At 34.2% G+C, this 26,467-nt stretch overlaps 11 protein-coding genes across 11 annotated transcripts; 5 read left to right on the top strand and 6 right to left on the bottom strand.

Moving 5' to 3' along the window:
* Window positions 1-2,124: 2,124 nt before the first annotated feature.
* Window positions 2,125-5,259, top strand: cubi_02595 (SPT5-like transcription initiation factor; the record flags this gene model as incomplete). Its single annotated transcript, XM_029019606.1, has 2 exons — window positions 2,125-2,154; window positions 2,407-5,259. 2 exons carry the CDS (start codon window positions 2,125-2,127, stop codon window positions 5,257-5,259), a joined length of 2,883 nt encoding a protein of 960 aa, XP_028874726.1.
* Window positions 5,260-5,709: 450 nt separating this feature from the next.
* cubi_02594 (uncharacterized protein) lies at window positions 5,710-7,980 on the top strand (the record flags this gene model as incomplete). The annotated part of the gene is made up of 6 exons (XM_029019605.1): window positions 5,710-6,083; window positions 6,259-6,553; window positions 6,642-6,693; window positions 6,757-7,011; window positions 7,111-7,196; window positions 7,258-7,980. The coding sequence occupies 6 exons, from the start codon at window positions 5,710-5,712 to the stop codon at window positions 7,978-7,980; spliced, it is 1,785 nt and encodes a 594-aa protein (XP_028874725.1).
* A 199-nt stretch (window positions 7,981-8,179) lies between these two features.
* Window positions 8,180-8,806, bottom strand: cubi_02593 (40s ribosomal protein S8; the record flags this gene model as incomplete). The annotated part of the gene is made up of 1 exon (XM_029019604.1): window positions 8,180-8,806. The coding sequence occupies one exon, from the start codon at window positions 8,804-8,806 to the stop codon at window positions 8,180-8,182; it is 627 nt and encodes a 208-aa protein (XP_028874724.1).
* Window positions 8,807-9,301: 495 nt separating this feature from the next.
* On the bottom strand, window positions 9,302-9,842 carry cubi_02592 (60s ribosomal protein L26; the record flags this gene model as incomplete). Its single annotated transcript, XM_029019603.1, has 3 exons — window positions 9,302-9,592; window positions 9,652-9,764; window positions 9,827-9,842. 3 exons carry the CDS (start codon window positions 9,840-9,842, stop codon window positions 9,302-9,304), a joined length of 420 nt encoding a protein of 139 aa, XP_028874723.1.
* Window positions 9,843-10,146: 304 nt separating this feature from the next.
* cubi_02591 (mRNA export-related protein) lies at window positions 10,147-11,363 on the bottom strand (the record flags this gene model as incomplete). Its single annotated transcript, XM_029019602.1, has 3 exons — window positions 10,147-10,997; window positions 11,052-11,160; window positions 11,271-11,363. 3 exons carry the CDS (start codon window positions 11,361-11,363, stop codon window positions 10,147-10,149), a joined length of 1,053 nt encoding a protein of 350 aa, XP_028874722.1.
* A 261-nt stretch (window positions 11,364-11,624) lies between these two features.
* On the top strand, window positions 11,625-12,173 carry cubi_02590 (uncharacterized protein; the record flags this gene model as incomplete). The annotated part of the gene is made up of 1 exon (XM_029019601.1): window positions 11,625-12,173. The coding sequence occupies one exon, from the start codon at window positions 11,625-11,627 to the stop codon at window positions 12,171-12,173; it is 549 nt and encodes a 182-aa protein (XP_028874721.1).
* A 656-nt stretch (window positions 12,174-12,829) lies between these two features.
* On the top strand, window positions 12,830-13,804 carry cubi_02589 (ankyrin-related protein; the record flags this gene model as incomplete). Its single annotated transcript, XM_029019600.1, has 1 exon — window positions 12,830-13,804. One exon carries the CDS (start codon window positions 12,830-12,832, stop codon window positions 13,802-13,804), a length of 975 nt encoding a protein of 324 aa, XP_028874720.1.
* A 514-nt stretch (window positions 13,805-14,318) lies between these two features.
* Window positions 14,319-15,278, bottom strand: cubi_02588 (RNA polymerase III C34 subunit RPC34P; the record flags this gene model as incomplete). Its single annotated transcript, XM_029019599.1, has 1 exon — window positions 14,319-15,278. The coding sequence occupies one exon, from the start codon at window positions 15,276-15,278 to the stop codon at window positions 14,319-14,321; it is 960 nt and encodes a 319-aa protein (XP_028874719.1).
* Window positions 15,279-15,542: 264 nt separating this feature from the next.
* On the bottom strand, window positions 15,543-16,988 carry cubi_02587 (beta-Grasp glutamate synthase; the record flags this gene model as incomplete). The annotated part of the gene is made up of 1 exon (XM_029019598.1): window positions 15,543-16,988. The coding sequence occupies one exon, from the start codon at window positions 16,986-16,988 to the stop codon at window positions 15,543-15,545; it is 1,446 nt and encodes a 481-aa protein (XP_028874718.1).
* A 352-nt stretch (window positions 16,989-17,340) lies between these two features.
* Window positions 17,341-23,013, top strand: cubi_02586 (myosin; the record flags this gene model as incomplete). The annotated part of the gene is made up of 1 exon (XM_029019597.1): window positions 17,341-23,013. The coding sequence occupies one exon, from the start codon at window positions 17,341-17,343 to the stop codon at window positions 23,011-23,013; it is 5,673 nt and encodes a 1,890-aa protein (XP_028874717.1).
* A 218-nt stretch (window positions 23,014-23,231) lies between these two features.
* Window positions 23,232-25,913, bottom strand: cubi_02585 (UBP5 like deubiquitinating enzyme; the record flags this gene model as incomplete). The annotated part of the gene is made up of 1 exon (XM_029019596.1): window positions 23,232-25,913. The coding sequence occupies one exon, from the start codon at window positions 25,911-25,913 to the stop codon at window positions 23,232-23,234; it is 2,682 nt and encodes an 893-aa protein (XP_028874716.1).
* Window positions 25,914-26,467: the final 554 nt, after the last annotated feature.

Genomic DNA, 26,467 nt, shown 5'->3' with positions numbered 1-26,467 from the left:
TATTATAAAACAAAACTATATATTGGTTTTTGTACAGGAAATCTATCAAAGAACAAGGTAAAATTCTTTGAAGTTAAAAAAAAAAAATAATAAAATAAACGACAATTATTCACTGTAATTATACCAATGTCTTCCAAGATTTCCTATCTTGGCTACTCAATTTATTTCAATACTGAATTATATAAAAAATCAAGCTTAAATCATGCAGCAAAAATGTGGCGCCTTTCTATGCATGTCAAATGTCTTATTTTGACTATTATTGTAGATATTCAAATTATAATAAAAGTAAGTAATGGATAATGAAAAAATAATTACTAAGAAGCCACTTGACAGATAGAATTTTAAATAATTACAAAGTTTATTTTTTCAGTTAATTATTGAAGAATTACATGGTATTTTATTAATCGATATACAAATGTGAATCTATAAATGGAATATTTGAGGGAACTAAAGATTACAAGTATTTAGTAATTTGAATAATGGTGTGGAACATATTGGAGCAGAGAAAGAATGGCTTGACAAAATTAATGATTATTGGTTTCGGTTCTGAGATAATTTAAGAAATTTTTCATTACTATTATCTTTATCGTATTTTGATTCTTAAATGAAAGTTTTATAATGGAGAAGCGATAGTAATTAATGGCAATTTTCGTTTAAATATTTATGGAGGGGTGGATTAAATCCAATCATCACCATTAACTTTGATATTTGGTTAAATATGTTTACAATTTAAGAGTTATTTTTTGCAGTAATTTCGAAGAATGATATATTGAAGAGTTGAGATTTGTGGGTTTTTTAAACATTGGAGTTACTTTCTATATTAATTTTCAATATATTTCAGTCAGGTGTGGTTATATTTTTAAAACTTTTAAGGCTGATGATATTTACAAAAAATGTTTCACATGACATTTATATAATTCACTGAAATTGTTATTCTAAGTTTTATCTACCAGTTATTATCCCAAACCGGAACTTATATTCCATCTCAACCATTTAAAAATTTTATATTTGAAATCTATTCTAATGGCTATCATCAAAACGTTACTAGGCTTTGATTCTTTTACTGAGCTATTTACAAGAGCATCTTTATTTGGTCATTTTTTGAGGGTTGTTACCTGGAATTCTTTCCATAACTCAATTTCACATAGCTTTCTTCTAAATCGCATGCTTATTTTTAACATAATTTCAATAAGTGATTAATAGTGCAAGATTGGCAGTAATACTGGAATTCCTTAATTTTTGTCATTTGAAGATTTAAGGAGAGGGAGCTGTGTAAGGTTAGAAAGGCTCGGTTTCAGTACCTAGTGACGTGTATCTACATTTTTTAATTAGGGTGGAATTTGGGTTATATGGTTTTTTAAAAGGGAAAAGAAAAGGATAGAATTATTAATAGGATTGTTTACAGCAGTAGCAGTAGTAATTAGGAGACGGGCTATTTTAATTGAAGAGGAGTAGTAGCTTCATTTTAGGTTATTTTTCTTAGCAAGGAAAGAAAATAATCTTGCTGAGAGTATTTCATAACTTGGAATGGGCTATATTATGTGGGAAAGTCAATTTTTGGTAACTATTTCGCCACTTTCTCGTTTTATTAAAGTGGTAAAGTGGGTACCTTTTTATATTTTGAGATCTAAAATATTTTCATATCCAAAATTGGTATAACCCAATACTAGTTAATATTGGGTACCTATGAATTAGACACGTTATTAGCTTTCCCTGTCTAGTGTATCGGTGATCACGACCATTTAAAATAGGGAAGCGACAAAAATATATTGTACAAACATATTGTAAAAGCAACGGGGTTTAGAGTTTGCTTTTTCGATGTCTTCTAGAGATTTAGAACATTTAATGTAGTATTTGTGCAGTGATGGTAAAATCACTAGTAATGATAGTATTAGCAATATTATTGCTATTGGTAGCAGTAATGGTAATGTAGGGAATTAAATTGAATGGTGAAATTAATCGCAGACATTTTTGCCGTTAAATGTGTAGTTTGAGGAAATTGAGCGCACATTTTATTTAATATATAAAATAATTTAATATATATTTAAAAAAAGTGTCACTCAATTATTATCACTAAAGTATTTAAATATTAAGGGCTTTAGCATTATTTAGTAAATTTCTGTAATGTCAAAGCTTGAGGAGGATGAACAACCGGTAAGTCTTATGTGAAGTGTATACAAATATGTATGGTCGTCAGATAGACTGTGGTGGAGGTCCGGAAAAGAGTATATTATGTTTCAAACAGAATTCTGTTTGAACAAAATTAACTTTTTTTCCATTATAGGCTGAAAAATAAAAAAATATTTTTTGATTGATGACCAGAGTTCTGAAAACCATATATAATTACGTATAACTTGTAAATTAATTTTTGAATAATTTGTTTAACTTTAATTTCCAACAAAATAGATAATATCATCCGAAGAATTGTCAAATGGGTCAGAGGAGGATGAAGAAGGAAATTTGGAGGAGGGATTGCTGGAAGATGAAACAGCTTCAGACGGTTCAGAGAACGACTCCCCACCGAAAAAAAGGAAAAAAAGGTCTGAAGGAAGAAATAAGGATACTTCGTCCTTTAGACATTCTAAGCGTAGCAGTAGTGGAAAGAAGAAGAGCTCTAAAAACCGGGCTTACAATAATGTGAATGCATTTTTGGATGTTGAAGCTCTAGTTGGAGAGGATGACGAGGAAGATGAAGGCGAATATTATGAAGATATCTACCAAGAGGAGTCGGAATACGCCTCAAATGCAGCTGAAATTGGAGCCAGAAGAAGAGCTGATCTTGAAAGAGATGATAACATGGGGAGAAGGCATTTGGGTGGTGCTGGCCATTTGGAAGAAGCGATTGCACAGCTTGAGCGTAGATATGAGCAAAAAGAAGGTGAAGTAAGCGAATTTGAGCGGGAGACTGAAATGGGTAGTTCTGAAGTGACAAGTTCTATGCAGGCTTGCGATGTGCTTCCAACTTCAAGAGATCCAAAATTGTGGCTTGTTAAAGTTGATCGTGCTGGTCTTGAAAAAGATATTTGTATTGCTTTAGTTCAAAAAGCAGCAGAATGCCAAAAACAAGGTAAAGAGCTGCCAATTTTATCTGCATATGTTGCTTCAAGTTATAGAGGTTATATATACGTGGAGGCAGAAGCACCAAACTTCGTAAATGAAGCACTTCAAGGGTTTACTGGAGTTCGTCTTTCATCTATAAAAATTATTCCAGTTAAGGAAATGACTCGAGTATTTTCTGTGGATATGCAAGAAAAGGAACAACTTATGCGTGAGAGCTGGGTTAGAGTTAGGAGTGGGATTTATGGTGGTGATTTGGCCCAAATATATGAAGTTGATGAACATGAAGCCAATGTAATTTTGCGACTTGTGCCTAGATTAGATATTCCTGCACTTATAAGAAAGTCTCAGAATTCACAGGATGTAACATTTTCCAAATCAAGGATCAGACCACCAGCAAAGCTATTTGACCGAGATAAGGTTGAATCACTTGGCGGAGTAGTTGAGCTCACCCACTTACGTGGAACAGTGAAATTTGCAAACCAGCTTTTTGAGCAGGAAAAGGGTTATCTTTTAAAGAAGATGAAAGCAAATCGTTTAGTTGTTGGAGATGCAGTTCAGCCAACAATTGAAGAAATTAAGAGATTTTTTGGTGTGTCTGATTTATCAGAGGTAAATATTGATTCAAAGACTCTTCTTAAAACTCAGAAGTCTACCTCTTTCTTTGTTGGGGATACCGTAACAATAACAAAGGGTGAACTGATAGGAATTAAAGCCAAAGTAGTAGCAGTGAACTCTGGAATTAATAAGTCTTTGGAAGTTTTACCAATAGATAAGTCACTGGGAATTACCGAACCAATTCTTACTCAGATAGATCTTGTTTGCAAATCCTTTGAGATTGGAGACTCTGTTCAAATTATTGAGGGTGTGAATGAAGGTGAGTCTGGACTGATTACAAGCTTTGACCAAAATTACACAATGGCTATAGTTTATCCACTAAATGGAACTCAACCAATAAGATGTCCAACTAATTACCTTAAAAAAGTTTCTCAAGATATTGTAGTTACTAGCGGACTTTCAACTGTGGATGGGTTTTCTCTGGATGACTTGGTACAACTTTATAATGGTAAGGTTGGAGTCATAGTATTTGTAGGAAGAAACAAGAATTTGAGATTATTAGCCACTACAGGAGAAAGTATATCAATAAAATCTTCAGAAATTTCCTCAAAAAGAAACACTTCTCTTATGCATCGTATTCCTGATCGAAATGGTAACATTTTTGGAGTAAAATCCACTGTTCAGATTCTTGAAGGTGCAAATGCTGGGAAATCTGGTAAAGTTGAGCATATCTGGAAATCCACTTGCTTTATCAAACTACCCTCTAAACTTGATGATAGTGGATATTTTACTTGTGAAGGGAGGCAACTTTTGGCTATAAAAACTGGTGATAACAGCCGACTAGATGCTGCTACAAAATCCGAAAATTCGAATAAGAAGGGCAATTCTGGAGCTAAAAATTCTGGCGGAGGATCTGGAAGAGTTTATGGTATGGGCTTGCATTCCAACAGAAGAGGAGGACCGGATGACGTCTTCATTAATCAAAAAGTTAGAATACTAAGAGGCAAGCACAAAGCTCTTCTTGGCTCCATACGTGGATTCAAAGGCAATAATGTCGAAGTTCTTCTTGATATTGGACCTCATACTGTTCTTCTTCGTAGAGAAGACATAGTTCTTGTAGGGACTACAATAGGAAATAGCCAGGCCTCCAGTTTTGGTGGCCTGGCTAAACAAATGAATACCCATCCTGTATCCCAAATGAAGCAACCAAATTGGACTGGCGGAAAGGAACTTTCTCAACAAAATCCTGACCATAGTGTCGATAACTCTAATCATCCTCCTCTATTTTGCAGAAGAGGAGTAGAAGTAACAGTAGTTTCTCAAGGAGAATTCTTTAACCAAAAAGGAATTATATCCGATATTTTATTCCCACCTGAAGTTCCTCAAGTAACTTGCTATATTATTTTGATAATTAACGGGCAAATATGCCCTGACGAAATGATTGCAATTGCTCCTCAAAGCATTTCTCCAAATAAACCCATTCCAGGTGAGAATTCAATTTCTGTCTCCCCTCAAACTGGTGTTTTTACTGGAATAATAGACTCTGTTGAAGGTGATGATTTTCTCATTATGGATAGCAATAGGCAGTCTACTACAAAGGTTTCTGGCCAATTTGTATTCAAATATCACACTCCTCCGGAATAATCTTCACCTAAACTCTCTTTAGAATTAGTAGATAAATTGCTTTTATTAATTTAAAAATAGTTTTGAATTTAATTAAATTCTGGCTTTGTTTTAATTCATTAATTTAACTAAAATAAAAAAACTTATTTTTCACAAAAATTTCATCCACATGAAATTTGTGAATATGTGCCGGTATTGCTTGCAAATGCATGCGTGCATGCACATCCTCACAAATAAAAAGCAATGACGTAATGACATTACGTGGAATTGCATGTACCAGATAGATAATATTAATTTAATATTGGTAGATAAAAGTAGAAAAAATAAATTTGAAAAAATTCGATTTTTTTTTAAAAGAATGATTAGAAAGTAACTTATGCGAAGCAAAATTCAAGCTTGGAACCAGTGGATAAACCATATCACAATTAAATTCATTTTCAAAAGTCCACTAGAACTAACTGAGTCGGTCAGATGGTTGAAAAAATTTTGCTAGTGATTTATTTATTGAGTTTTGTAAGTACTTCATTCATTCAAACAAGTGCCTGGGAGAGTAGGAACGATTCAAATTATTTTACATTTTCATATTTGGAGGACTGGATGCCAGAATGGACAAAAATGAACAATAGGTACTTATTTAACGCATTGTATTATGGCCAAGAAAGCAATGAAAACGGTGAAGTTGAATTGAACAATATGCAATTAAAACAAATTCAATGTAGAATTGTTGTTTTAACTGCTGGAGACGAAGATTTCAACACTTTAGTGGAGTTGGAAAGAAACCGAATTGAGTATTCGAAAAATCAAAAGTACTGTTATCTACATTTCTTTTGTAAAAAGTCTAAGAAGTAAGTTTGAAAGTTTTTTTTACTTGCTATATAAGAATCATTTTTTACTCATAAAATTAGAGTGGATGAATCTAAAGATAATTCGGACCAAATTCAAGGCAAGTTTAAATTTAAAATTAAAATTTACCTTGACACAAATATTAGAGCATGAATGCGTTTTCCCTCATTACTGGAGATATTTAGCAATTTGGAAGTTATTCACAAGTAAAAAATTAGTAACTTATAATAGAAAAATCATTAACCTTACAAGTATTGATTGGGTCTTGTATATGGATTTAGATGCAATGTTTACAAATTATAAAATCAAAGTTGAGCAGATTATTGAAAGGTATACTTTAAATAGCACTTCTTTAATTATTTCAGCAGATACTAAGTGCTATGATGAAAAATATCCAATAAACAATGGAATCATGTTATTCAAAAATTCCTTGTTTTCTCTTCAATTAGCTTTTCAAGTATTGATTAAACAGGTAAGTTTTAAGTAATCAGTAAAAATTGTATTTAAAAAAAGTAAGAAAATGAATATTTTTGATTAACTATATTTACTTGTGTTTAAAGGCTTATAGGAATAGTTTGCTTTATAATGGAACAAATCAATGGAATGCCAAAGGTATGTAATAATATTAATATTTACCCAATACAAAGCCTTATTTTTTTCTAACTTTATTTAAAGGTTTGAAAGACCAGCCTTTATTAACTAATATACTTGTTCAAGATAAAAAGGAAATAGATGCTGAAAAGGTACTCAAGTATTGTACATTTGTAATGGAGCATAACTTAGATCTTAATGGAATTGTTTACTCAAGTGACCATGTTACAGTAGTTTCACCAAGAGTCATGAATTCTGTGAGGAGGAGTTCCACACATTTTAGAAAAGATAACTTACTTTGGCATTGGAGAAGTGGAGATTGGATTGCGCATTTGTCAGGTTAGTTTAGTAATTCAAAACTAATATTAACTAAAAATTAATTTTCAATCTTCTTTCAACTATATTTAACTGAAAACAAATGAATTTTGATGAACAAAGGTCTAACTCCAATGGCATCTTCCTTAAGAAAGAAGTTTATTAAACAAGTCTGTGATTCATCTCCAGATGAGGTTTGCCCTTTTAATGTAAGTTTAATGGATTTTGAATCATTCCGAAAATCTTAATTGGCATAAATTAAATAATTAGATTATAATTGATAACAATGAACTAGTGGTTGCGGAAAACAAATTATCATTAATTAGGTATAAAAAAGAACTTAAACTTTTGAATCAAGGCATTTTAAATAAAGATATTAAGCCAGTTAAAAAGGATAAAAAGAAATCCAAATTAAATAAAAAATCAAAAATGAGTGATTCAAAGAATAGTAACTTAGAGTCTAATTTAAATGAAAACAACTTAAAAATAACCAAATTTGATGAAATTAATTCAAAAGAGAATGAAATAGATGTTTTTAAAGATACAAACATTCATGTTTCAAATGGCCAAAACTCTCAACAAGATTCTAATCAGAATTTTGTTGGGTCAGGATTTGATAGTAAGGATTTTACTTCAAATTCCAACCTTGAAGCAGAGCCCAACTCTGAGTTAGTTTCAGACGAAGGACTAATCTCAAACTCAGAGCAAGACCAAGATACGGAGACAACCTTAGAAGCAGAAATAGTTTCAAAATCGGAACCAAATCTTGGAAAAGAACAGGTTGTTTCAGAATCTGGATATTCTTCTGCCTCGAACTTTGATTCCGTTTCAATTTCAGGTATAACGCTAGAAAAAATCTCTGAAGAAGGGCCCGACAATAATCCGATTAATAAACAAGATCAGCCTGGAAATAGATTCGAAAATCAAGATCTAGATATTAATCAACCCTATGACAATAAAGTAATAAGTACTACTCCAGAGGAGCAGAATTGACCAAATAACGGAGAAGAAGAGAACAAAGAATATAAAAGCAAGATAGTACCAAAAATAAAGACACAGTTCCTTGCCCCCATAAGAATAGAACTAAGGAAACATACGCATTCTGGTCCTCAAAATTGAAAAAAAGAATTAATACTTAATTTACTATGAAAATCTGATCAACTACTAAATAACTATGGCATTATTGCAAAATTTACTTAGCTGCCTTCTTCTTTTCAAGCTTCTTCTTGTAGAACTCCAACTCTTTACCTTCAAGGATGTATCCATCACATCTACCACATTGACCTGGACGGGAAGAAACGCAAGCAAGAAGACGACCAATTCCGAATTGCTCCTCAACTAATGGGTCGACAACATTGTTCATCAATCTGGCCTTTCTAGTTGCGAGCAAGTGACCACTTGCTTTTTGAGTGTCCTTTTCATTAGTAGCTTCATCAGCATTCTTGCGTCTACCTAATTCAACACCATATCTTTGTAAATAAAATTGTCTAAATGGAGTAGCATCAATCACAACAATTGCATTCTTAACTAAAGTCTTTGTACGAACTAACTCGTTGTTAGATGCATTGTATACGACTTCCATAATACGTGCCTTTCTAGAAATACCCTGTGATCCCCATGAATAGTTTCCACTATCAAGTCTAAGAGCTCTAAACTTCTTGTTACCACCTCTGCAACGAACAACTCTAATTCTCGGAGATGCTCCGAGCTTAGTATTAGAAGCTGGACGACCCATCTCATACTTTCTCTTCTTAACAACTATTGGCATACGGCCACCTGTGGCACGATGCTTGTGACGGCTATCTCTGCTAATACCCATTCTGGATTTCTTCTAAATATTATTCCTACAACAGATGGAGATAAATCTGTCTTTAAATGTTTCTATTATGCCGAGTCCCAGTTTTCTTAGCGCAAAATTATAATATTTTAGAGACAGAATTTCTCTTTCATTAATTTTTCTTAGAAATGCAATCTATTACTGCCTTTACTAATATTATTATTATTTATTAATTTATATACCGGTACCCATTATATTCCGTCTCTAATTGGGCGCCACAAACGGGCGGGTTGTATTGTCAGACATTTATTATAATATGCCAAATTAATACTGGTAAAAGTATAATACTATTACTAGTAACCAAAATAATTAATATTGAAAAATACAGTCAAATACAAGTAAAAAACAATACTTAGATAGAAAGTGCGGAAAATTAGATACAACACAGGAATATACTCACAATGATAAATAGGAATAGAATGAAATAGCATAAACCGACTCAAATTTACTATCACTAAAAGAAACTATATTGTTTACCTAGTCTAGATCCGCTGCATCAGCATTTGTGTATTTTCCCTTCTTAGTTGAGCGATTCTTGCGAGCAAGAAGTTCCCTTCTGTCTCTGTTTAACTTGAGCTTGGTAATGACAACATTTGATGGGTGAATTCCAATTGGGACAGACTCTCCGTTTGTCTTCTTTCTGGTGATTCTCTCAACATTTATGACAAACTTCTTTCTGTGAACACGAGTGACAACTCCCTCGTAGTCGTGATTGGAACCTCTAATGACCATAACCTCGTCACCTTTTCTGATTGGTAATGATCGGACCTAAAAATTAAGATATATTAATCAGAATTCAATAATCAATGAAATCTACTTAAACTTACATTGTACTTTTGTCTAAGCTCCTTCGACAAAGGAGAAGCCATCAACTCTCTTCTTTGAGTTGATGTGGTGGCGAAATGGTTCTTTCTACACTTGGAAGCAGATGAACTTACGTCTGTTAACAGAAAAATTGAGTTAAAAAACTCCTAATCACCATCTAATCAAACCAAAACTTACCCTTGCTAAACTTCATCTTTGTTTTTGCCTTAAACTAAAATTCCTCAAACAACGAAATTTCTCTAACAAAGCAGAGACTAATTACAAAGCCGCGGCGGCGTCTCTATTTCAATCATTTTAATTTTAATTCCCGCCTAAATGTTAATAAGTTAAATTAACTTTCCGAATTACATGCAAAAATAAAGGGAAAAAAATCAATTATAATTATAATTAATTATTAAGAAACTATCTTTCTAAAATAAAATAATGAGCTTTGAAATTTTGCTTTTTTTGTTATAAGTGAGATCTATATAATGCTGATTTAGATTGGAATATAGTTTTTAGTTGCGTTTCCCTTTAGGGCATACATGTTCATCATTCATTACATGTAATAGAACTTTGTTACAGCTGTTATTAATTGCAGTATTATCGTATCCTTTGCTCCAGTCATAGCTTAAAGAGTAGGCGAGGAGTTTTCCGGAAGGACTAAATTTGATATCAGTTACTGGGGCTGGCATCGTCTTCATAATTGTTAATCTGGATTTGTTGTCTTTGTCCCAAAAAGCTATAGCACCATCACTCCCTCCGGTGGCAAATGTTCCGTACTGTAGGTGGAAGTCAATGCTATTAATAGAGTAGGCAATATCAGGACTGCTACTGGTAACTCTGTGACACCTAAAGGGGAAATTCTTATCTCTGTGAGATTCCTCTATGTGGGCTATAGCACATCTACCTTCAATTGAACCAATAGCAAAACCCGTTCTATCTGGGAAAAGAGAAATTGATCTTGGTTGAAGTTTTAGTTGTGTCTGGATTCTCTTATATGGAGTTGGAGTAATGTTCTGAAGATTCCAGACATACACTGCATTATCTGCTGCTGCTGCTACCAATGCAGGATACTTAAGGTCCATTGCGTATACTCTCTCAGGAATACTTAGAGAGTAAATGGGGTTCTGAGACTGCCCATTCCAAAATTTAATAGTTTTGTCCCAACTTCCTGTTACCACAAACTTTTGCTCGTCGCACCAAAAAATATTAGAAATCGGGGCATCATGCCTTCCTATAGTTTGGCTCTGCCTGGATGACATATCGTGCATCTTAAGCTCATTGTCACATCCTCCGGAGAAGAGATACCTGCTATCTGAACTTATAGCACAGTCCAAAACGGGGGCAGAGTGTTGAAAAGAGGCTCCTATTAGAGTAATAAGTAAATTTTGAAAGGTCTTAAGGGTATTTAGAAACTTACCAAACCGAGTGTTGACAGAATTGCCACCCATATGTTGTACCTCCCATACGGTGACAGACTTATCCCAGGAGGATGCAGCTAATAAGGAGGAGTTCATCGACCAACACACCTAGTTAGGAAAATAGAATTAATACATGCTCCAAAAAGTGTTCAAAAGTCGAATTATTCCTTTAGAAGATATAGACTTATGTTAAGATTTTGCCTTAAGGCACAACTTACCTTACTAATGGAGTCGTTTGGGCAGTTGGAGAGTTCTATACTGTTATTCACATTGTACTTGTTCTGAGACCCAAAGGAAGAACTGGAAAACATTTTTATCGTCTTTGAAGAATATTCTTCTAAGACCTGTAGATTTCAAATTATTTTTTTTTTTAGCCAATTATTTTGTGGGCATTTATTTGCGCCTATTTAAAAATTACGTGTAAATATTATTTAATACCGGTATAAGGAAATTTTGTTACAGGGGAAATTATTTATTTACATAATATTAAATAAAGCGAGATCCTTTCTATGCCAACTTAAATGATGAGAATTGCTTGAAGAAAGGTTAAGTGAAACTACAAAATATGAACAATGGTAAGTATTAAAGGCAACAATATGAGCAATTTCAAAGAGGATGAGAAAATAACCAAAATTGAGACAAGTGAATACAGAAATTACCAATTCCAGACTACTTACTACAGTGATTCTGTTGCAAAGTTTAATGCTTTGAAGAAGAAGACATATTTTCCAGTAGTTTTGGTTGCAGGAATAGCCTACATTGCTGCTCAGATTCTAATGGAAGGAATCCTCAGCCCTTCAACCTGGTTGAGAGCTATTCCAATTTTAATGTTTTTGTTAATATATTATAGAAGAATTAGAGTCAGAGACCAGACGATTTTGATTTTCTATGGTATTGGAGTCCAACTAGAAACAAAATATCTTTTTGGAAAAACCTGTACCTTCATTGAAAAGTCAAAGATACTTTCCGCTATTATCTACGACAAAATGACATATATGGAGCTTTCTCCATGTATAGGACTTGTAGTAAAGAATGAAAAATCCCTAATCATGCCATTTTCTGATTTTACAATCCCCACAGAAAAGAACATACTCATCTACAACGTATTAAAGATGATTTAATTAACAGTAATAGTTAATCAATACATATATCCAAACTATCTAATCTAGATAAATTTATAGATTTCTCATTATATTACTTAGTTTTATATTTTCTAATTAATTCATATTTATTCATATAAATGCCTATTTTGGCGCCAACATGCTCGAATTCGCGTCAATATCCCGCAATATGCAGACCCAAATTGCATTGCTCGAGGATGAGAAGTTCCTCACAATTAAAATTATAAATCATAGGATAATTGGAAAGGAACTGTACTAATAAAAATTAAGGGTATTATTTGTTGTGGGTAAAGTGGCAGACTGTTGGTTTAGGACAAATAGTTAATTGGCAGTAGCCTCAAAATAGTATTATCCATAGGTTTTTCAGGTGTCAGAATGCTCAAGGGATTTTGATTGTGTTAGCTGAAGGATTTGCAAAGATTCAACATAAAAGGTAGTAAATAACGTCAACCTTGAGAATTAATTGAGTACATATTTTTTTTTGACTTACTTTGGTTTGTTATATTTACAATTTGTACTAATTTTTGGTGAAATTAAATCAATTGAGAAACGGAATCAGTTATAAAGAATATTTTTTAGATAACAATTTGATTGAACAATTGTTGTTAAAATCATTGAATTAGAGAGGAAGTATAAACTGTGTCCTTTACTTTTCTATGGATAATCAACAGCTGGAGCTAGAAAACACTAATTACAGTGAAAGCTCGTCCAACACAAAAGCTTTAGCCAGCCTTAAAGGAAGCTTGCCAGAGGACTGTTACTATAGTGCAGATGAGGATTTCCAGCTTGAGAATGAGGAGGTGGTTAATACAAGCCTGGTAGCTCCTAGTGGAAGATTTTCGAATTCGAATAGGAGCAGTGGATTAAAGACTTTAGGAAATAACAGCCAAAACTTCAAACAGGAAAATGGCCGGAGCCAAAAAATCTCTTTATCTGGGCTTGAAAATAGATTTCAGGATAATATTAAAGGAAAGGGAAGAGTTTTTGGTAATGTTTACCAGTTAGAGAAAACTGGGATTGATGAGTATACTTGCCAAGCTTGTGAGCTTGATACAAACTCAAGCCTGTCAGTATTATCAAGTTCAGAAGACAATATCTCAGAGTTTAGTGTGTTAAGCGATACTGATATATTTTCACTTCCAGTTGAAAAACAAAATTCATTAATACTTAAAGCTTCTAAGATTGGGAATCTTCAATTAGTTCGTCAACTGATTGCCTCTTCCAAATTAAATGCTAATGCTACCAATGAAAAAGGGTTTTCTTCACTTCACTGGGCTTCTCTTAAGGGGCATTCCCAAGTGGTAGAAGAATTGTTAAATGCTGATGCTGACCCCAATTCTAAAAATATTATGCTCTGCACTCCTTTGCACTTTTCAGCCAACAATGGATTTGACGAGATTGTAAGCAAATTATTAAAGGCAGGTGCAGATCCTAACTCCGTAAGTGCTCTTGGACACACACCTATATTTTCTGCAGCTTTTATGGGCCATGAAAATACTGTAAAAACTTTACTTAAAAGTGGTGCCGATCCAAACCACAAAAATAAGCAAGGCCTAACTCCTAAAGGTGCAGCTGAATCCCAAGGTTACTCAGATATTGTAAAAATCCTAGAAGGAGCGTGCATGCACTGATTTTTGTATGGGCCAAATTATATGCTGTCCACATGAATGCATGCATTCATATATCAAAAATTGATGTATATTTCGAAGCCTATGAACATACTAGTTTTTGGAATTGAATGGATTATTAACTGTCTTTTTCTTGTCTTTCTTAGCAATGTTGTTGCTGGGATTCAGGAACTCGTATGGATTATTAATATTTGGAAAAGTTTGTAAGAGAAAGGAAAGTTAGTAATAAGACTAAGCAATAATAGTAAAAATTTCCATGTAAAGGTAGTAAGCTTAGAGGAGATTGTGCTTTTTAAGGATAGGAAGATAGGATATATAGAAGAGATTCAGAAAACTTGTTAGGATTTAAGTCTCTAAGTTTAATAACATTTAAGTCATTTTATACCTTATTCTTGACAATTAGTTAGAGTAGATAAAAATGGTGAAAAAGACGAGTAAATAGAAATATATATATTATAATAACAACTGCCTTGAAATAGAGAAGAAGCTTATATGGATAAAGTATGGTGTAGCTCTTTTATTGCGGTAGCAGAGGTTTACAATTATTTAGTGCGTAATCGATGTATTTGCATAATTGAGGACATGGGAGTATTTGAGATTCAAATGACCAAGAACATGTTTCAAATACAGGACAGGCTAGACAAGGAACATCTTCTGCTTCGGGTGTGACAGCAAGCGATTCCGGCCATTTTAAACACATGAAAAAAATCTCATTTGAATTAGAATTTCCTCCTTTAACACAAAGGATTTTAAGCTCAACAATAAGCATGTTTATTACGGACTGCAAATCTGAAAGGGATATATTCTTTCTGGCTGAGGATGAATCCATGTTCATATCATAATTGATAAACTCTAGTATTTCTTGTACCGTACATTTTCTTTTGCTATCAATAAAAGATATAATCTTCTCTTTAATATTGTCTACAAAAGCCATATCAAATTCACCGTTTTCATAAAAAGTACCTCCTGACAGTTCTTTAGAGGGTTCCAACGAAGCCAAAATGTAAACCTTTCTGTTCTTTACATGGATACTTTTTACTGGTCGAATAAGATTCCAATCATTACATAATACCTTTACTGCTCGTTGTACAACATGTGTTTGTAAACCTGTGTTTTTTCTAATATCGGCAGTCCAAATTCCATGATTACCCGCATCTTCTATTGAACAAAAAACCAGATACTCCTCATTAGATAGTTTATTAAGCTTACATGCAACTTCTTCAGTTCTTAATTGAAAGACGACTTTATTACTAGCAGAACTTAATAACCCAGATGATTTACTTTTTTTTACAGAGCATAGTCTTTTCTCAGTAAAAATGTTTAGTACTCGTACTATTATAGAATTTTCCCAGCCTAATGACTTCAAAGAGTCTGGGCTGAGCTCATTATTATTCTGACATCCATGGATATATGCTTCCTGCAATATAGCAGCTGTAATCTGTGTCTTACCGTTACCAGCTCCTCCTGGCTGACTCATTCATAAATACAAAATTACTTAATAATTCTTGTTAGATTTAGTAAATTTTTCAAGTATTTTGTATTCCTATTTTTCTTTCAAAATCTTTCACCACAATTAATTTTAGTGACCTTTGGCGCCCACAAATATGGCGCCAGAAGTGCAAGCATGCAACTGTAATTTGTATTATTGCATGCAAAGCAAAAACGGAGCAAAAAAGTCAAGACTGGGGTTTGGATATTATAAATTCGTGTGATTTTCTATTAATAATTTAAGGGTTATGGTTTAATCATAATAAAGTTCGAATTCTTTGGGGGTTGGAAAAGACTCCACCATAACAATTTCGTCGCGTTTAAGCTTGATATAATTAAGAATAAATTCATGCGAAAAAACTCCATCTTTAATGAGGAATTCATAATCTTCTTCAAGATATTGAAGCACCTCACTAAGTGATTTCGGCAAATTATATTCGTTATTTTGAGTTTTACAGGTGTTCAAGTAAGCAGCAGGGTGGATTTTACGCGAAATCCCATCAATCCCAGCACACAGAATTGCAGAGAATGCCAAGTGTGGGCATGTGGATGAGTCAGGTAGCCGGAATTCAATCCTTTGAGTTTTAAAACAAGAAAATCCTGATAAGGGAATTCTAATGGCAGAGCTCCTGTCACCGGCTCCGTAGGAAAGCCTGGCCGGTGTTTCGTAGCCAGAAACAAGTCTCTTGTAACTATTAGTGGTTGGATTTGTAAAAGCCATAATAGCCTTTGCGTGGGAAAGTAATCCTCCGATGAAATAAAGTGCTTTGTTGGATAAATTAAAATAACTTGATTCGGGATCAAAGAAAATGTTCTTTTCATTTTTCCAAAGAGAGATATTGATGTGCATTCCACTCCCATTATCATTTCCTAGAGGTTTTGGCATAAAGGTTGCAGTCTTGTTATTTCTATGTGCAATTCCTTTTATCAGATATCTTGTGGATTCCACAATATCAGCCGAATGGATAAGAGTAGAACAATGAACACCGATTTCGTGTTGGCAGGTTGCAACCTCATGGTGATGCTTTTCTACTGGTACTCCGATATTTTCGAGCTCTTCAAGAATTTCGCTTCTCAAAGATAAATCTCTATCTATGGGATAAGGAGCACAATATGCTTGTTTTAGTGGCCTCCTACTTGCAAGATTTGGCCTATTGTGGGGGTAGAAGGTTGTGTTGTTCCCAGAATTCCAATAAGCTTCGTCACCATCAAGGCAGAAAGAACTATGATTTGGTGAGCTATTGTAACTAACAGACTCAAAAACAAAGAATTCAATTTCTGGCCCAATAAAACATTTGTCAGCAATTCCAGATGACAAAAGAACTTCTTGAGCTCTTTTTGAGATTGACCTTACACATCCAGGTGAAGGCTCTCCTGTGTGGAATAGTACAAAACAAGCAACATGAAGTGTTTTTCTATTAAAAAATGGATCAATCCAAACTCTCTCAAAGTCCGGTACAATAATCATATCTGAAAAATCACCATACTGCATTCCTCTTACTGAACTTGAGTCAAATGCTATTCCCTTTTGAATATCTTTACCAGACTTAAATAAGTTAGAACTGATTGTGATATGGTGAAGAGACCCAAAAGTATCACAGAAAGAGTAGTTCAGATATTCAATATTTTCTGTCTGAATAGCAGAGTAAAGCTCATCAAAACCTTTGCAAACAAAACTGGAATTATTGAAGTTATTCATCCCTCAGAAAAATCTAATATAAATTGAAAAAAAAGCTCCAGAGAAGTTGAAGAATTTATCTTCCCCTAGATAAAAAATTATGCATTTTAATTGAGCGAGCCTCATGCTCCTCATTTTGTCCCAGATATCCTAAATTTGCATTTTAAAGCAAAAAACATGTATAAAGACCTTTTTCCCGGTTAAAGGATGCTGAAAATCGTAAAGGCGCCAAAATAGGAGATCACTTAACCCCGGTCTAAATGCATTAAAGAATTAAGTGTTTTTTTATTAAAATTTAAAGCTTCAAATTGAGAAATTAAAAACACCGTAACTCTTTTTGAAGGTTTATTGTCACAAATCTCTGGAAATACACATGCAAAACTCCAGAGATCTGGACTCAGGGACTGGCCTCTTTGGGCAAGGATCACTTGTATGGATTCCGTGTCCCAAAGAGGTCTGGAGGCCGGGCGTAGTCTCGAGAGTCGATGATTCCCAAATTATCGTTAAAGTTACAAATACTGTTGACGATTTGACGCTTGAGGAGGTTTCTGAGGAGGTTATTTTTAAGCTTCCTTTGGAGGTTGGATCTAATATAACAGGGGGGCAGCTCCATATAAGAGCAGCTGAGCAACTTTCAGACTGTGGTGTGGTTACTCCAGACGATCTTTGTGAGCTAACTCACCTTCATCAGCCTTCGATTTTACATGCAATTAACTCTAGATTTGATCTTGATAAGATTTACACATTCACCGGCCCAATTTTAATTGCAGTAAATCCCTATAGAGATTTGGATGGTTTCTATTCTATGGAAATGATTCAGAAATTTAGGTCGAAGAGTACTTTTGATGTTCCTCATGTATTCACTGTTGCTAATAAGGCATATTCGGGTGTTTGTAGCCAGAGGAAGTCTCAAACAATATTAATAAGTGGAGAGTCTGGTGCTGGGAAAACTGAAACGACCAAGTTTGTGCTTCAATTTTTGACAGTAGTTGGTTCATCACAGAATATCAGTAACTCAAGCAGTGGAAACTCAGTTAATGGAGTTGAGAAAAGGTATTCATTTATTGAGGATCAAATCATTCAAAGCAATCCTCTTTTAGAAGCATTTGGGAATTCGCAAACTTTGAGAAATCATAATTCTTCAAGATTTGGGAAGTTCATTGAAGTCCAATTTGCTGAATCTGTCTCTAATCCAAGTTTGAAGTCAGATGCGGGTTCTATACATATTACTAGTGCTTGCATAAATACTTATTTGCTTGAAAAGGTCAGAGTATGCCACCAACAGAAAGGAGAGAGAAATTTCCATATTTTTTATCAGCTTTGCTCTGCTGCAAAACATATAATTGCTCAGGGATCTTCTCAGGCTGAAAATATGGTATATAGATTTCCTTCTCATAATACTGAGTCTATATTATTTTCTGGTCAGGGTTCTGAAGGCATGATTTTGAACCATATGGCACAATTGAGGGAACAGTTATTTTCTAATCCTATGGAAATTGATCTTTCTCACATAGTTTCAGAGAAGAATTTCAAGTATTTGGAAGGTTCTGAATGCCTAGCTACTGACTTTCACCAGTTTGAAAAGACATTATATGCAGTAAGAACAATGGGGATCACTAACGACCAACTATATAACATAATCAAAGTAATTAAGGCAGTCATGTTTTTGGGTAATGTTAAATTTATAGAGAATGAGGGAGAGTCATCAATTCCTCATGAATCGTGTATTCAAGATTTGGAAATTGTTGCATCACTTCTTTCTTTACCTAAAGAGGATGTTATTCGTCTTTTGACTTGCCGAAAGATTCACCTTAGAGAAGGTGAGATTATGAAACATTTAAGCGTTCAGGAGGCTGAAGCAACAAAAGATGCAGTTTCTAAAGCTCTATATTCTCTGGTATTTGACTATATCTTACATTTGGTAAATGCTCAGATATCTAGAGAAAGAGTAAGTATAACTATTAACAACGAAGAAAAGGATAACAAAGGTTTATATTGTGGAATTCTGGATATTTTTGGCTTTGAATGTTTCCCAATCAACAGTTTTGAGCAACTTTGTATTAACTTTGCAAATGAAAAATTGCAACAGATATTTAATGATTACATTTTCAACATTGAACAGGATTTGTATATAAGAGAGGAAATAAGCTGGGATCCAATAGACTTTCCAGATAATGGTGATTGTGTTCAATTGTTACAACAACAGAAACCAGTTTTGGGAATTCTCCCAGCAATAGATGAAGAATGTTATGTTCCACAAGGATCTAATACTGGATTATTGAACAAACTAGTCAAAGAATACAATGGGAAGAATAGTAGATTCGAGATTGTGAAAAAGAATCCAAATAACTTTGTGATTGTCCACTATGCAGGACCTGTTTCATATTGTGTTGAGAACTTTATAGAGAAAAATAAGGACCAACTTTCACAGTATTCTACGGAGGTTTTATCAAACTCAGAGAATCCCTGGGTTTCTGATTTATTAAAGGCCAAGTTTTTGGAGAATACTTTGGACTCTGAATCCAATACAAAGTCCAAACGACAACAAACTCTCGGTTCATCTTTTAGGAACCAACTGAACAGGTTAATTTCAACTATTCAACAAACAAATCCTCATTTTATAAGATGTATTAAACCAAATGAGAATAATTCACCAGATGAATTTGATAGAATCTCAGTCTCAGAACAGCTAAAGTATGGTGGCGTACTTCAAGCTATCCAAGTTAGCCGTGCTGGATATCCTGTGAGATTTCCTCATTATGAATTCTTACTTGATTATATGATACTTTTTTCACCATGTGGGCAACTTCCTATTAGTAAATCTAAAGATGAATATGACAAATGGTGTAGGAGTATATTACATTCAGGTCAAGAATATCAAGATACAAAGAGTATATCATCTTTGTCTATATCAAATAGTGCAACAAGAAAGAGTCAGATAATTGAGTTAATGGAAAGCTTAAGCTTTTCTAATCTTATTTTGAAGGATGAACAAACAACCCAATGGGCGGTTGGGGTCACCAGAGTGTTCTTGAAGGTTGAAACTTTTAGAGATCTAGAACAGCTTAGAGTACGTGTTAGGGATACTGCTTCTACAAGGATTCAAAGCATGTGGAGAATGGTTTTATGTTCTAATCAACATAAAAAAGTTCTCAGGGCCATTGTTATTATCCAAAGCATCTGGAAAGGAATTTTATCCAGACGGAGACTCAAATTCCTTCTTAAACAAAAAGCTGCTCTTACTATTCAGACTATTTTCCGAGGACATATTGCGCGCCAAAAGTTGAAATGCATGCAGTTACGTGTCAGAATGATCCAATCAAGATGGAGGGTATATTTAAGGAGAAAGGAGGCGGAGGAAAAGTTATACATCCGAAAGATATGTTTAATTCAGTCTACATTTAGGATGTATTTGCAGAGAAGATATTTTGTTAGATTGTTGGAAAGTGTATTGAAGGCTCAGATATTATGGAGAGGAAAACTTGCAAGAAGACAATTCCAAAAACTTAAGAAAGAGAGGAATGAATTTAGTGAGCTGTTTTCAAAATATCAGGAGGCTTTAATTGAGATTCAGAAACTGAAATCTAACTGTTCACGTTTAGAGGATCAGCTTTATAAGGCTTTATCAGAGCGTAATGCTTTAAGGGATGAAAAAGAGCAACTAAGCCAGGAGATATTTTCTCTTAAGAATGATGAGAAAATTGGTTCTGACTCTCGTATTTTGGTTGATATTCCAGACCAGGACCAGAATCATGATAATAATCAAGTTTCACAAAATATTAACAATAATAATTCTATTTCAGAAGTATTTTCCCAATTCCAAAGTCAAGAAGGAAAAGATATTGTAAATGAGATGGAGATTTCAAGACAAAAAGAAATATTTAAGAGGCTTTTGAGGTTATCATCATATCCTTTTTCAAAGTTGGAGTTACTGGAATCAATTCCAGAAATATTATTTCCGAGGGATTCTCATTCAATTGTACTGAATTACCAAGACAGACAGATTGGGCTTCTGTTTGCAGGGTCATCAGGGAGTGGAGATAAACAACTTTTAGGGAGGTTTATGGTCGAAACAGGAGCTGGCTCGGTAGATGAGAATAGCTTACAGGTATTCACAATTGAGCTGTCAAACATTCCAGGAGCGCACGTAATGTCTACACAGGAATGTTTAAAAGGAAGTTACTATGGTTCAGAAGAACACAGCCATAGAGTTAGAGAATCTAGTGTGGGAGAGAGATGGCCACTTAATATAATGAGTATAACATCTCTAGAAAAGGATGAATTTTGTCAGCAAATTGAAAGCTTTCTCTCTAGAACAAGAGTGGCAATTTTCGTTTATGATGTGGCAAATGCTGAATCTTTTAGAGCTCTGAGGGGAGAAAGTAGTAATGGTGATTTTGGAATACTTAAAAAAGCTATAGAAAATGGATGCAAGGTAGTCTTATTTGGGAATTTATACAGAGTAATACACAAATCAGCTAATATAGAAGTAGATATTGAGCAGGTAAGAAAGATTTCTTGTGATTTGGATATTATTTCTATAGAGTCAGACTCGATTTCATCTTTGGTTTCCTCAATTGTGGGTATTATTAATGCCAGAAACCACTTAGAGCTAAAAACTGCTCAAATGGAAGATATTCAAGTAGGAGCTGAAGATAAAAGCCTTAAAGATACAATGGTTAATAAAGATGGGTTGGAAATAACTTTAGAGAGAAATACAATGCAACAAAAACAATTAAATAACTCTCTTTTATCCAAGTTTAATGATGGAATAAGAGCATTTGGTCTTAGAATTCCAAAATTCCCAGTATCAAAGACAGTATCAGATAGAAATGAATTTTTAGTGGCAACTATGGAGATAGAAGAGTCGGGTAACTCTTCTAAAGTTGAAAGGCAGGGAGGAATTGGACCAGTTATTAACATTAAAGATGATCAAAACAGTTCGGTTACTCATATAGTATTCTGCAGAGATATTCCAACTGAGCCACATACAATGCTTTTAGTTGCAAGAAAGAATGGAGTAATTCATGCATATTACTGCTACAAGACCCATTTAGAGGATGGTATTGTTGATGAAAATTCATCTTTAGAATGGTCAGGAAAAGTTGAAGAAGCTTATTCAAGAAAAGCACATAACAGAGCAATAACTTCTTTAGCTCTTTCTCCTGATGAATCAGAGTTTTTATCCACATCCATAGATATGACAGTAAGAAGATTTCTAACAGCTACAGGCCATGCTATTAGCTTGTTTTCTGATAATTCTCCAGTACTTGTTGGGTCTTACTTACCTTTTCTACCATCTTTATTTATTGTTTCATCTTCCAAACCACTTCTGAGAATTGTAAATGTGGATGTTGGAGTTGCTCAGAAGATTAAAACTGACTCAACAATTAGAGCTTTGTGTTTTGATAGTACTGGAATTTACTGTTTTGCTGCATGTAAAGAGGGAAGAATTTATGTTTTAGTAAACATAGCAGCAAAGTCTTCATCCAGAACTTCCGTAGAAACAGACTTCAGATTTACAGACAAAAGAGGAATGCAGGTCTGTAGCAGAGCCATTACGAATATGCTATATGTACATGGATCTTCTGACTATTCTAATGTTAGAAAAACGCATGTAAATGGCGCCATTGGCACAGGTTTAGGCGGGTTTTCATCCTTATTACCAGTATTAGTGGTAAATGCAGCAGACTCCACAATAACAATAATAGATATTCGGTTGCAGGCTCCAACTGGCCAGATAGATGTTTCAAATGTTCCACATGTGGTTTTGCAAGTGAGATTTAGGATTCCGAATCCCCATTCATTAATGCCTTTGAGGTCGTGCTATTCGTCTAGGAATGGTCTTTGGGTGGCATCCGCTGCGGAAGACTGTTCTGTTAGGGTTTTCCAGCTGAACAATGACTCCTGTGAGAAAGAAAGTTTGGTTTTGGCGGGTCATTCAGCTCCAGTAATAAGTACAGCAGTGAATGCATCATCCACATTATTAGCAAGCGGAGATGCAGATGGGATAGTAATAATTTGGAGGAGATTTTCAAAATCATAGAGCTTCAGAATTTAGAACGGATGTATCTATAGTGATATAGATACGGAGGAGAGAAGAGAGAATAAGGAGGAAAGGGATGAATTAGAAATTAGTTATTATAATGCTTTCTACTCCTAATACAACTTAAGGTGTGCAACGGTGCCAGCTAAAACACCTAAATCTGATACCGTTAACTAATAATTACAAGTAATAATTGTTATGTTTGGTTATTTTGCTGATTAGCTGGTTCTACGATACAAATAGAGGTACCCTTTTTCTTTGTGGGGGAAGTTATCCTCCTTGCTTAAATAGACTTTAGTATCATTAAATCTTACCCATATAGAGGAAGATGGTTCTTGGTGATCTTTTCGTTTGTTATAGCAAATATAGTGTCCACTGTGTACACTTTTTCCCAGATGGCAAATAACTCCAATTAATTCATATTTTCCAGGGCCATCCTCGAGCTCTGGAAGCTCTGAAGTATTGGGAGCAGTTACTTGTATCTGTGTCTCTTCAAAACTTTCAATAATACAAGGGTCATCAAAGATCATTTGGATAGCTCTTTCTAAGTTTTGGTTTGAAATCTTAAGTGCTTTTTCTGCTATATCTCTTGAGCAACAACATATAGAAACTATATTTTCAATAGCTTCTAAATCCTGAGGAGACACTGAATTATTTACTTTGGAAGTAGTGGAAGAAGATGAATTGGCTGAAGTTAAATCCATAGTGTTGATTGTATCAATGTTAGTTAGAATCCAATTGATACATATGTCTATATCTGTTGAAGAAGTATTTTTTACTGCCAGCTCAGCGTGAGATTTAGTAAATCCCAAGTCCAAAACAGAGCTCACCAAAGATTCTGGAACTTGGATCTCATTTTTTGAAACTATATCAGCTTCATCTCCTTCGGGAAAAGGTTTTTCACCAGGTTTTAGGTTTTCAGAACCTCTTAAATTCTCTAGATCTAGAAAATTCGGAACTTTAACACTTAAATTAATCTTTTTAGGCTTCCAGTCATCCGATAAATAGAATCTCTGCATGTGTATAATCAGGTACTTTGGCATAGTTTTTATAAAATTGGACTTCCCAGCCTTTCCCAGTTGGTTGGTACAAGGAGAGAGAAAACTTTCAACAATTTCTTCTTGTTTCCAATTGGAAAGCAAGAAGGAAATATCACTAAAACGTTCATCACTATCGCTCTTTTCCTGGTCGTTAGTGGTATTTGAATTTTGTGGAACAGAATCCTCATCCTCACAAGCATGCTTTGGTTTTTTTGACTGTCTGGTATCGGAACAATAGGTAATTAAGTCTTTAGGTATTGGAAGAGATAATACATTATTCAACTGAGAACTCAGTTTTACAGACCCAGATTGTTTACACTCGAGTCTCTCACCAATGAAGAAACTGAAGAGAGTGAGAAATTCTTGGATTAACTTTTGGAGTTCATTTGAGGCATAATTTAAATACTTTTTCAAATCCTCAGAGAGCTTTTCTTGAAGGAAAGTAAAATACTCGAGGGTATCTTGTTGATGGGATGAGGAAAATTCAGGATTACCCTTAGAAATAGTTCTTTTCAACATTGAGGGGAGAACATAAACCAAAAAAGGATTAATTTCACTTTCTGTTAAAGTTTCAATTATATTCTCATTAATTCCTTTTTCCTTTAGCTCAGAAATAGACTTTTGAACATCTTGAGAACGAGATGAAATCTTATATTTACGATCTTTAATTACGTCATTTGAAAGTAAAGCTTTTATTACTTTGGAGAACTGAATTACAATGCTATCTCTTGGTCTTGTTTTCTGAATAAAATTTGCAGAATAAATTTCCAGTAGATCCTGAAAATGACACGAAAATAATTCTCCTACCTCTGAAATACCCGCTAAAAGCTGTAAAATCACATTAACATAACAAGAATTACCAGAGTTCTCAAGTCCTACCAAAACTGCCTGATCTTTGTATAGCTTACTCATTGATACAAAACTCCCATCTTCTTCGGACTCCATTCCACTTGTCAAATCCAACTTGTTGTTTTGCTCAATTTGCATCTCTACTAAACTCTTTTCAGTTTTCTCAAGCTGCCCCACATTTATCCCAAATACAGACAGGTGTCGTACCAGGTGAGGGTCTACAACCAAGTCATCCTCTTGTGGGTCGTAAGAAAACACGTCTGCATTTCCAAATTGAGTTATAGTCCCCAACTTAACTGCCAAAGGCCTTTCTATGTGTTCACGATAATGGAGTAAGGCTGCTCCCTCTTCCTTCCCATCGAAACAGCCACCTCCCACTCCATATAACCTTCTTCCACAACCAATAAAGCCGTCTGATAAATTCAACCACAAATTTTTATTGGCTCCACACTTCTCGCATGCCCAACCTTTTGGAGGCACTTGTTTTGGGGAAGACACCTGGAAAAGATTCTCAGCATGTTTAGACACCTTTCTTTCTTCAGCCCAAGTAACTAAAGAATCAGTGTCCTTACTCAATTCCATATTCTGGTCATACTGGATTATATAGTTGAGCTTCTCAGAAAGCTCTCTAGGAACCTGGTCATCTTTTAAACTCATAGTATTCATGTCTGGAATACTTACCAAATTATATTGAAATAAGTCCTCAAAAAATGGCTTCTCTGGGAAATACCCTCCCTTCTTGCCTATAGACAAATTTGTGGGATTCTCAACATTTTCCGAATGATACTTTCTAGTGCCTTTGATACTTAAGTAAAGCCTACAACCACTCTGCTCATAATCCCAATTAAGGAATTCTGTACTGTAAGCTTCAAAATTTTTCAAATTAACGTAAAGTCCCCCTTCAGAAAAGTAATCCTTGAATGACAATTGACATTGTGACTTATAAACTGGGTCCTTTCTCTCTACCTTACTTCCAACCAGTTTCAAATACTCCTCAAAAAGTTCATTCATCCTTTCTACCCCAAAATCTTTATGAAAAAAAAATTAATAAATTATTAAATTGAATAATTCACCAAAATTTAATAAATTGATTTATATTTCTGCAAATGTGGGGCCTTTTGTGTACACCGGTGCATGCAATGCATGCAATTTATTTTTGACACGTAATCAAAAATTTTGAAAAAAAAGTAACACGTAATGGCTGAACTATCAATAATTTAATTAAAGTAAAAAATTCTATTAATTTTGTTCTTTCAAGTGGAACTTTGATAAAACCTTTATTTGTTTATGGTTATTCTAATATCACGCTTGCCCCGGCAATTTTAAACTCTGAGTGATTAAATATCTGTATTAGCACTAAAGTTGTTTATGATATTTACACACCTCTAATTAAAAAGATTGAGACTCAAATAATGAAAATAGTGTCAACAATAACAAAAGTCACTTGCCAGCTCCGCAGTTCTACAGCTGTGTGTTTGAATATTGTATCTCCTCCTTCCTCCTAGTCCTTACATGTATTCACATATACTCTCAGGCTGTATTCTCTTCTTGAATGCTTTTTTTTT

The sequence above is a fragment of the Cryptosporidium ubiquitum genome (assembly GCF_001865345.1).
Source record: "Cryptosporidium ubiquitum isolate 39726 chromosome Unknown contig_13, whole genome shotgun sequence".
Taxonomy (NCBI): domain Eukaryota; phylum Apicomplexa; class Conoidasida; order Eucoccidiorida; family Cryptosporidiidae; genus Cryptosporidium; species Cryptosporidium ubiquitum.
This window is presented reverse-complemented; position numbering and strand designations above follow the sequence as displayed.